The 11,939-nt window shown below is 39.6% G+C and overlaps 1 protein-coding gene across 1 annotated transcript in view; it reads right to left on the bottom strand.

Moving 5' to 3' along the window:
* Positions 1-5,279: 5,279 nt before the first annotated feature.
* LOC142450321 (scavenger receptor cysteine-rich type 1 protein M130-like) overlaps positions 5,280-11,939 on the bottom strand; it is a 45,264-nt gene continuing 38,604 nt past the window's right edge. The window contains exons 15-17 of the mRNA XM_075552098.1: positions 10,898-10,993; positions 10,058-10,110; positions 5,280-5,458 (exon numbers count right to left, since the gene is read on the bottom strand). Of these exons, the coding sequence (XP_075408213.1) occupies positions 10,091-10,110; positions 10,898-10,993 (116 nt within the window). The 3' untranslated portion in view covers positions 5,280-5,458; positions 10,058-10,090. The remainder of the gene's footprint in view (positions 5,459-10,057; positions 10,111-10,897; positions 10,994-11,939) is intronic.

Here is an 11,939-nt window from a genome sequence, read left to right as displayed (position 1 = left end):
GGTCTCCCAGAGACACTGATGAGTAAAAACTTAATCAGCTGTTTGAAACGAGAGGACAATAACACGGAGTTTGTGTTACTCTTAAAGCAGAAGTCATTTAATTAAAGCTGAGGTTGTTTTTTCCTTATTACTTCCTTATCATGGTGGAACATAGAAATTAAAGAAACTTCCTCAAAAAATTCTACAGAATTAAGGGGATTAAAATATTCTACCTTTGATACATATTTACATTTTCATTAAACATTAATCCATGCAATCCATCCTATCAGCAGTTTTAAAGGAAAAAAAACTCAGTTTTCCAGGGAAATATGAAAATAGAAAGCTTGTAAGCTCATTTGCTTTCAGCCCTTAAAAAAAATTTGATCTTTAGGTGGGTTTAGGCTATGTCTGCAAAGAAAGCTTTGAAAAGATATGCCTACCCAGTGCTTTGGAGTACTCAGAAACCAATGGTCTTTGTCAGAAGCTGGAAAAAATCTGGAACCATGAACCTGTAAGCATCTCAGCGCTGGCAGGGGTCTCCACACGGCTACTCCAGCACCCAGGGCTGCATTGGGGTAGGTCCATGAGGTTTCCTTTTTTTCCTGTAAACCAAGTCCACAGGTGTCAGTGGCCAAACTCAACCTCTCTTTATTGCTGCATTTCTCCCACTTCCACTCAACAAGTAGATACAGGTGGTCACCTCGCAAGCATTTCAGCCTGCTCATTTTTTAAAAATCATTTTATTGGGGCTCATACAATTCTTATCACAATCCATACATCAATTGTGTAAAGCACCCTTATACATTCATTGCCCTCAGCATTCTCAAAATTGGCCTTCCGCTTGGGTTCCTGGAATCAGCTCCTCATTTGCTCTTTTTTTTTTTTTTTTTAGCCTTCCCCGTCCAACCACGCACCTTCCTGCCCCCAGTTTGGAGTCCTTCAGCGCAGGTCACTCCTTGTGGCAGGAGCACGAAGTGGGCTCTCCCAATGCTCCCTGAGCACGGTCTGCAGTTTCGTTGGGGGCACAGGCCCTGCTGGTCTTCTTGCTGACCGCCACTCTTAGAGCTCCCTGCCTCCCCTCCCCACACTCTCCTTTCTCGGGATCTGGTGTCTCAGTGCACTGAGCACCTGACAGGTCCTGCAACCGAAATCCTGGGGCTGGGTGGCCCTGGGGCCAGCCCTCTCCTCACTGACTGTTGGAGGTGCTACAGGCAGACCCCCTGACAGGCAGCCCACTCGCTCCCTGAGCCGCCGTCCTCATGTGCTCAGGGCTCCCCATCTTTTTGCCTTCCTCCCAACATGCGTGTCAAGACCCTTTCCTCCCTCGGGCACTGCCTGTGGCCCCCGGGCCTCATCAGGAACCTCTCATTTGCTCATTTTAACATTCAGTCGTAGAGAGGAGTTTTCTTCGTGGTTCCAGATTTGTCCAGCTTCTGATAAAGGCTACTGGTACCTGAGTACTCCAAAGCAATGGGTGGGGCATAGCTTTTCAAAGCTTTGTTTGCAGGCATGCCCTAAACCCATCTAAAGACAAAATTTTATGGCTGAAAGCAAGTGGGTTTACAAGCTTTCTATTTTCATACTTCCCATATTTCCCCAGAAAACCACTGAGTAAATACTGTGGCTTTGTCTGACTTCTAGCTAGACAAAGAAAAACTACCACGAGGGAGAGGTAAAAAAAAAACATCTTCTCCATCTTATGATTTATTTCTCCAGTACCACACTCCCAAGGTACCATAATGTGTCAGTCTGGGTATTTTAGAGAAACAAATCCACAGAAATACATGTATAAGAGAGTTTTATATAAAGGGTGAGTGCACATAAAAAAAACAAACAACCCATCCCAACCCAGTACTGCCAAAGTCCACAAGTCCAACCCATATGTCCGACACCAATCAACAAATTCCTCCTCCAACTCACAAAAGACGAGCAATGATGACCACGGCAGGAGGAAAGTCAAGTCTGTGAACGTGTAAGCATCTCAATGCTGGCATCAGGTTTCCACACAGCTGCTCCAGCACCCAGGGAACTGGCTAAGAAAGCTGCACCCTGATCTGACCATCACAAAGCAAGAGACTCGAGAACTAGAAAGGTCAGGCTCACCAAGCCATTTATCTCTCCACCCTTTAATTAACCCCACATGTGTTTATTGGCCAGGTTGGCACAATAAACTAACTCAGCACCTGTACTGACTTACCTACCAATTTGACTTAAGGACACAGTTAGGAATGACTCTTGTGTAACCCATGGATTACCTCTGTATGGCATTGTGGAAGATTCCATAGTAAGTGGTCGACATAGTAATAGTATCAAAGTTTTATTTAAGTAGGTATAAGAAAGTACACATTATACCCAGTTAAATATAACATGTTGGATGTGCCTTATTCCTGAACAACCCATATTTCATTTAGAAAAACTGTATAGCCAAGTGATTTTTTAAAATCATTTTATTGAAGGGCTCATACAGCTCTTATCACAATATATACATGCATCCACTGTGTCAAGCACGTTTGTACATTTGTTGCCATCATTTTCAAAACATTTTCTTTCTACTTGAGCTCTTAGTATCAGCTCCTCATTTTCTCCTCCCTCCCTCATGAACCTTTGATAATTTATCAATTATTTTTTTCATATCTTACAATGGCCAATGTCTTCCTTCACCCACTTTTCTGTTGTCCATCCCCCAGGGAGAGGGTTATAGGTAGATCATTGTGATCAGTTTCCTCTTTCTCCCCCCACCTTCCCCTTACCTTCCTGATATTGCTTCTCTCATTATTGGTCCTGAGGAGTTTATCTATCCTGGATTCCTTGTATTTCACCTCTTCCATTTACTAGTTGTATACACCTTTAGTCAAATCATCTAACCTCCCTCTGTTTAAATTTTCCAAAATCTAAACTGAGCATAAAATAATATCTAACTTACCAAGCTATTTTGATGATTATATTGCTATAATGTGATAAAGTATATTCGTGGTTGAGTAAGGATTGGGAGTGTTTATGGGAAATGGAAAATAATTACTTATAGGTATAGGATTTCTTTTAGAGATGAGGAAATTAGTCTTTTATGAGACTATGGTTATGTTTGTAGAATACTATGAACTTACTAAACATCAGTGTAGTTTGCACTTTATGATGTGTGAATTGTATCTCAACAAAACTGATACTTTAAAAAATCATACACATTTTCTCTACTTGTAGTTTCTTCTATCTACTTATGTATCAGGATGAGTCTATGCCTGCCTTCTTGGCCTTGATTGAGGTAATGTGACAAGCTACATTTTCTATAATGCATAAATTTTTTATTCTAATTAGCCTTTAAAAAAGGATTTATTCAATAAAAACAGATATAACATGCTTTTAATCTATCAATTGAGATAATTAAGAGAAATGAAAGCAATTAATAAATTAACACCCAAGCACATGAAAGCACAGAGGAGCCCAAATTTCTATTTTTTAAAACATATATTTCCATCCTTAGAAAATGTAAATCTGATCATTTCATCACTGTACATGATAACTGAAAATCTCCTGTCTTCAAAGTATTGTTTTCTCTGACATATATCTTCCATATTCTCATCATAAAGAATTATATAAAATGCAAGTTAATTATTATATACTTCATTATATCCAAATTTCCTGCAGAATAAATTTAATCATACAGGGAAAAGTTCATCATTCCAGTCTCGTTCTTGCAGACCAAGGAATGTGGTACTGAGTTACACCCAACAGTATAATTTTAGTGCTGATCCTCAATTCCCAACACATGCATTGAATTCCTCATGTGATTGAATTTCTCCCTAGTGCCTCAAATTCTCAGCTCCAGTAAGTACATTTAAGTGTTGATTATAAAGTAAGACAATAAACAAAATACAAGAAACTCAAAATTCTCTACCACTGAGACAATTCTGACTCATAGAGAACCTGTAGGAAAGAGTAGAACTGTCCCATTGAGTTTCTAAGGCTGTCAATTTAACCTTGAGCAGAAAGCCTTGTTTCCCCACCCAGATATGGGTGAGTTTGAACTGCTGGTGTTGCAGTCAGCAGCTCAATAAATGGCCCAGTACAACACGTGAACTACTGAAGGTTAGACTGGTTAACATCAACAGGTTCCTATTTACCTGCTACGTACTCACTGCCATCGAGTTAATGCTGACTCCTGGTGCCCCCCTTTGAGTTTCTGAGACTGTAACTCTTTATGGGAGTAGAAAGCCCCATCTTTTTCCTGAAGAGCTGCTGGTGGTTTCAAACTGCAGGTCATGCTGATCGCAGCCCAACTCGTAACCACTACACCACCAGGGCTGCTCTCAACGTTTTCCTAGAGGAATGTTTCTCTGGAATCCATCAGCTCCCATGCCCAACTGGATCAAATAAACTTCCCCCATGGTTTCATAATGCCCTGGACTATATTCATTCTGAAAATTTTGAATAATAATATATGTACTACTTAAAACTTATAATGTATAGTTCTGCTTCTTTGAGCATATTATGATCTCTTTTAATTAGGGAATTATTTCTTGCCTACTTGTACCCAAGTGGCTAATGCAATAGCTGACAAAATACAAGTGCTAAACAAATTTTACTGAATAAGTGAGCAAGCAAATAAATACTTTAATTTATGGCAGACACATGTCTGAAAGAGATGAGATGCAAAAGAAATGGGAAGTGATACTGCAGGTTATTCCCATGAGATCGTTGGCGTATCAAAGAATAGCATACGCAATCCCAGGATACTGAGAAGGAATTAAGAATAAATCTGCAGGGAAGACACGGAATATTTTATGAGTTAGTTGACGCTAATAGGTGCTCAGTACTGAATGACTTTAAGTCATTTTAGGTGCTGCTTCCTCTTCAGGGAAATGGAACACTGGCTAATTTTGGGGGGGTCAAACTATGAACTCTCAATGGAGTAGTTGCCTTTATGTAGAAAAGACATAATTGATGTATTCAATTCCACTTCAGTTATGCTGTCTTGAGAAATGAGGGGTCGGACCATGGCATATTTGCATCCTGAACAGGTATTACTGTGCAACCACCCAAAAATGAACCCACCAATCTTGTAGAGCTCATCATGTACTATTAATAGAATCCTCCACAATCTCCTGCTATCCCTCTAAAAAAGAAAGAACTCATTCAACTTGATAACAAAAAAAATGATTTAAAAATGCACATTTTATACAAATGAAAAGACATTCCCTTAATCTGATGAAACTTTAAAGATGCCCGTTTAGAAATTCATAAAATCAAGATCAATCTGTTAAGGCATAACAAACCAGCAATATTATTTTTATTTAATCCTCTTCAAAGACTTATATACAACATTAAGGAGTCACAGTCACCAATTCAATTTTCCTAAATCCAGCAGCAGTCTCTGGCGTGCTAGGAGACCAAGAGGTCCCTGGAAACACACCAGTGATCTTCAGTGAGGGATTCCTGCTCCATTCAAAATCCCGCTCTTCATGAAGGGCTCTAAAAGGCTGAACTAAAGCCACAAGGAGAAACATGTTATTTTTTTCTTCACACATATACTCATGGACAAGTTCATTACTTTATAGCACACACATACATATACACATACACATAAAGGCACAGAGTGAACCTCACATGTATTTTAAAGAAAAATGTGATTTTTCACATTACACTAGGACCCGGACATGTCTTTTTTAAAGAGCATTCCCACATGGTCTTGAAGCAGTGGATCAGTAGGAATTACTATTTAAGGAAAACAAACAAACAAACAAACAAACAAACTAGTGTCATCATTCATGCCTGTGGAATAACATTCCTACGTTTGAGATTATGAAAGCTTATGGTCAAAATAGTGAAGTCAGTTATGATACACCTTACTTTTCTCTCTCTACTAACTTTCACTCCAGACCCCACTGTTTCCCACTGCCTGCTTCCAATGAGCCTGTAGTTGCTCCCCTCTAAGTAAAGTGTCTGCTACCCTGGGCCCCTAGAAAGTCTGGTCACGGGTCTGTTTACTCTGTTGGATTCTCCCTTCCACGGGCACCTGGATGAGCTCTGTGTGTGGTCTTCCTGTGGGCTACGTCCAGGCCTGGTGAAGATTAAACTGCCATTTCATTTCCTCATTTGGGTAGTTGAAGGTTGGGTGTTGAAGGGAGTCCCTCCTGCACTCAGGTGGTCCCACCAGCTGACCTCAGAGCAGTGATTGCGTTTCTTCCTACGTTTCTTCTCTCGTTTAGCTTCTCATGTTCATCTACTACCAAAACAATGCAAACGCCCCAAAGGAACAGTTAGCATCCATGGTGACCGCATGCGTTTCAGAGTAGGGCTGGGTCTATGGTTTTTTAAATGCCTGTGATCTTTCAGCAAAGGAGCCTTGGTGGCGCTCTGATAGGAGTTGGGATAACCTCAAACTCCAGGGTCAAAGCTCACCAGCCGCTCAGCTGGGGAAAGATAAGGCTCTCTCTGCTGCTTCCTTAAGTATTTGCAGTCTTGGAGCCCCGATATGGAGCTGCCATGGGCAGGCATCTATTTGGGGGTGGATTTGAATCTTTCAGTAGATCACCAGGCCTTTCTTCTGACATACCTCTGTGTGGAATAGGTTATTGTATATTCAGTAGTCTTCACCAATACCACCATTCAAATATATCACCTCTGTGGTCTTCCTTATCCACTGTCCAGCTACCACAGGTGTAAGAGGCAACCAAAAAGACCATGGGTTGTGTCAGGTGCATCTTAGTCCTCAAAAATGGCATCTTGCTCTTTAACACTTTAAAGAGGTCTTGTGCAGCAGACTGACCCAATGCACGGCATCATTTGGTTTCTTGACAGCTACTTCCACGCGCATTGATTATGGTACCAAATAAAATGAAATCCTTAATGACTTCAATCTTTTCTCTGTTAATCAGGATCATGAGTAGTACTATTCTGAATATGCTATGCCCTTTACATGGAATTATTTTTCATTCATTTTTAATGTTTAACTTGAGCATCACATCTTCACAATTTCCTCCAACTTTCTTAGGCACACATAGCTACTTCCTTTTCTGTATTACTGTAATATTTCGTACATCTTTTCCACGGTGTGCAGATAAAAGTCTCATCTGTTTGATAGAGTCATCTACAAAATCTCTTTAAAATGTCAACCCATCTTCTACTTAGCTCCATTGTGATTGCTTAAAATTTACATGTAATTAAGAAGTAAGCAAGGTTTATGTTTATACAATGTTTCTATGTGTTCTGAATATCTGCTACAAAATCCTAAAAACCTTCACTAAACAAAACTATCAAAATGTGAGGCGGTTGTTTCGAGACACAGCATCCGTTTGAGCCTATGTGCTTCTGAAGACAGGAGTTCTAGTTCTCTAACGCTCCTCCTCGCTGTGTGTCATGCTGTGGTGGCTTGCCTGTTGCTGTCATGCCGGAGGTTAAGTCACCGGTGTTTCAAATACCAGCAGGGTCAGTAATGGTGACCAGATTGCGGTGGAGCTTCCAACCTAAGAACAAACTAGAAAGAAGCCATGCGTTGAACATTTCTGAAGGACTAGCCACTGCGGGGGAATAACAGTGGAGCATGGTCTGATATCATGTCAGAAGATGCGCTCCTCCGGTGTGAAGGCACTGCCATTTGCTGGTGGGGCATGACTCAAAGGAAGAAGAAACAGGGGGAAGAAGAAGCAGATAGAAGGAATAGGCAGTCATTTTACCAGAAATAGCTGCTTAATGTTCAACCAGTTAAAGAAATAGCGTGTCACCCTCTGGTTGATTGGCTCGTTTTCTCTTTATGTTATAGGGGTTTTTTGTTGTTTGTTTGTTTGTTTGTTTTTTACTGGAGTAACAAATGCAAGTGATTAAGATGTCGTATTTGATTAAAGGTATAATGAGTTTTATGAAATGAATAGATAAATATGCCAAGGAGAGTTGCATCTAATACTTTATACCTATGGACGGAGTGAACGTTAACAGGTGCTTAGCCTACACTGTTACACAGATGAAGGTTTGTTGTTGTTTTTTAAGTCGGGAATGGAAATGAGTGATTTCCACTTTAGTTGGCTCCCCAGTTGTCCATCTTTCAGAAAGCCCTGATTAAAGCACCATTTTAACAACCAATTCACCGAACTCAATAAGAAAATTAGGTATCAGTTCTACTGGATCAGTGCAAACTAGCCCAATACTACCACTGACTTATCCCTTGAGTTTTAAGAACCCCCAGTAAATTGATCTAAAAAAAATTCCTCTTACGCAGTTTCGATCTTGCCTAAACTACTGAAGGAAAGATCAGCTCTTTTAATTAGCTGATTTTCGCACAACGCTTTCAGTAGCAATTAAGGCAAAAAAAATTTAAAAAGCTTGTTGAGGCCAAGATGTTTGCTTAAAATGGAAAATGCTGAACCCTGTGAGATTCCAACTTCCGTAGCTATGGTAAAGTTTACAGCCATTTCCACAGGTTTCATAACGTCAGCCACGATTTCCTCACGTTGAGGATGGTAGTCTTCCCTTTTCTTGACTTACATGTGACATCTTCATGATTCTTTCTTAACACGCCTGATGCATGGACAGTTTTACGTGGGGCCGCATCTGGTAAACATGTTGCAAAGCTTTCAGGCTTTGGAAAGATGTCCACTTGAGTTTTGTAAAAGCTTGATTAAGTAGCCTTTACCTCAAAATCATTGTTTTCCATGTCACAAAAAGTTCTTTCTTTCTTTTTGGAAGCACGTTGGAGAGACTAATTCTCTGCTATCCAGTCCATGCTGACTCCTAGTGACCCTGTGGTTTCCCAGACTGTAACTGTTTACTGGAGTGGAAAGCCCATCTTTCTCCTGCGGGGATGCAGGCGGTTTCAAACTGCCGGCCCTGTGGCTCACAGCTCAACTCGTAACCACTGAGGTAGCTTGTCTGCAAACCATCTGCTGATTTCAGAGACATGTTTAAACATGCTTTGTTGGGACTCAATCTATGCATGTATGAACTGGAAATCCTATTAGCAATACTTTTAAAATTTATCCTCATATAGTCATATAAAGATTCAGTTCAGGAACATTTACTCACACATACATATATGCACATATACATTCTTTCTTTCCAATAATGCTCCCAAATTATGTGTACATTTGGAAGCAAATTTTCTTTTGGTCAAATGTTTGTAACACATTTCTAATACATTTCTCTAGACAGTTTCAAAGTGAATTATTGGTGAAATAGACTGCATGCATGTTTTAAATAAACAGGAGTTTTCAAAAATTATCTTATTTTGTTCTAAAAAATAGATTCATTTCTTTCCCATTGTGAAAAATGAAGGGTATTTATTCACCTTAATAAAACCAAGTATAATTTTTAATTACTATATATATAATTATTAATTTGATTTACCTGTACTTATTCCACAATTTATTCTCTTGAATTTGCTTTCCTAATATAAAGTCTTTTCTATAGTAATGTCCTAGTTTAATCAGATATTTATATAATTTTGTGTCATTTTTGCATATCAATTTAATTTTATACCCATCATCTCTAAGTTACTGGATAAATGAACATTTGTAGTTTATTACTGTCTTATTAGTAAAATCTTAAAACATTATTATTCAATGAATGTTCATGACACTATATAGGTATTTTTTGTCCCTCAAGTTAAAACTTTATTTTCAGTTCATTTAATGAAGCATTTTTATGTATATACATGAGAATGTTTTTGAATATGAGCCTTAAATTGATGTTTGGAGCTATGATTTTTCATATTTTGCTAGCAGCCTATATGGAGTGACATGATAATCAGTAGTCAAAGTAAGAGTTGATGGAAGTAGATAGTGAGAACACTATTAACTACCATTTTTTTTCACTATTAACTACCTTTGTCCCAGTAATGATTCTTGGAAAACTGCCTCTTTTATTTCAATATCTGAATTTATTCTCTGCTTTTCTGATAAAAAGTTTCCTTATTATCCTTTGGCATAACACTCAAAGTCAATTCCTCACTTCTTCTCATCTACTCCTAACTGAAAGGCATCATGCCACCACCATGACCGAGAACTTCAGGCAAAATACTGATTAAGATCAAAGAAGTTCTCAGGAACACATCTGTATTGAACAATGATAATGAATAAACTTTATTGCTCACCTCACTGGGATACCAATTCGCATTTCCTTCTTATTATGCTTCAGAATGGTAACCTTTTTCATTTCAGACATGGGAAGAGATTTAGACACAGACATTAGTTCAATGGAATTAAAATCATCTGAATCATAGGGATTTCTCTGAAAGCAAGAATATATTTATTAGAAAATAGACCAGATCTCCCCTCACAGTGCCCCAGAAACTGAATATTTAGAAATGTTATTCACAATTAGGAAGGCCAGTGTGATTTAAGAGGTATCTTGTCTTTCCCTTCCTTTCAATATGTGTCCCTGATACAGGAGCAACAAATACTGAACTGCTTGGGTTGAAAATGTGGGGCAGGCACCACTCAGAGGTAAGTCACCCTGAGAAGGCATCAAGCTTTCATGAGGTTAGGACAGTAGAGAATTTTCTCCCTCACCAGTAGACAGAGGCATGATGCACCGGAAGTAAGGATCATGTTGGCTTTAGAAAAACGTGTAAACGTTTTATGCTTTCAGACACTTAGGGACAAGATGGTACATATCAAGTCAGAGAAAGGAGAGTGGCAGGAAATCAGAATAAAAGAGATTGTGAAAAATAACACTGAAGATAGCTTTCCAGAAGATTAATTGCTGTTTTAATAAAATGAAGTCCAACCCATAATCTTCTGCTACCTAGTTCTTTGTTCTGACAGAAATACAGAGTCTTCACCATGATTCCAATTCTGATGCTCCCTAAGAAGGACTGTCAGCGGCAAACTTGCCTTTGGGAGAGCTGGTATGTGTCACAACCCTCCTCTTACAAAGTGTCTCAGTCTCAGTTCCATCTACTGGACTAGAGCCGCCCCCGAACCACACAGACCTGAGGAATTCATCAGATCCAGATCATCTTCCTTCAGGGAAGAATTCATCTCCCGGTATTGAATTTGGTGGACAGAATTCTCTCCTCTGGATGACACTGGTAAAAAAAGACTCTCGTTAGGGATCAGCATATCACAATTCAACTTTCCATCACTTCCGTGTGCTTTTTACAAGCGGTGTAAAAATATCAGTTCTGTGGTTATGCTGTTGGCTTGTTTCCATCCCGTTCCACTACAGAAACAAAACAAAACCTTGCCCTAACAATGACACACCCCTAATCGAATAGACATGTGAGTACATCTTCTCTGTTGAAGGTATCCAGCAGTCTTCTCTAGTTCACTGGCACTTTGGTAAGATTTTTCAAAAAACCCATCCTCTCCAATCATTTGAGAGAGGTTTAAAACAGTGGACTGTTTACTCTGCTTATCAGTAATGTCCTTCTTCAACCCCTCCTCCATCCCGTGACCAATGAGATCTTCCTAAATAGCACCTTGACGGTACCTCTCCCTTACATAACACGCTAACTATCCATCTTCTGCCATGAAATATAGTTAGGTCTTTTCTCTTTTCCAGTCTCATCAGTAGCTTTTCTCCGTACACTCATCCGTTATGACTGCCCTCGAAGAAACGGAAACAAATCAATGGATGCCATCCTCTGTGCTTCCCTATCCTTGAGCATGGTTTCCTCTCTCCCTAGAAGCCCTTGGCCCAAACCTTTGGACTCTCTCTTCAAATTCGTCAGAACAGCCTCCTGTAGCTTCTTATTATACTCCTTTCCCCGCAGTCACTCTTCTTGGACTACTTTGTCATTCGCTCTTGTATTCTGTTTCCTCTAAACTTGAAGCCCCACGAAGACAAAAAAAAAAAAATCTTATCTACATATGTATCTTCGAAGCCTACCATCCTGCTCGACAGAACAGCAAAATCAGTAATAACGATTGTACAATACACCCATAAAACGTTCGGGCAGTTACATAGCGTATATTCATTAGGCTCCGTCTGTCCCACAGTGACTCAACTACATGCACACTTCAAGTCCAGGA

Source organism: Tenrec ecaudatus, chromosome 6, assembly GCF_050624435.1.
Source record: "Tenrec ecaudatus isolate mTenEca1 chromosome 6, mTenEca1.hap1, whole genome shotgun sequence".
NCBI classification, from domain to species: domain Eukaryota; kingdom Metazoa; phylum Chordata; class Mammalia; order Afrosoricida; family Tenrecidae; genus Tenrec; species Tenrec ecaudatus.
Note: the sequence above shows the minus strand (reverse complement) of the source record. Positions and strands in the feature narration are given on the sequence as shown.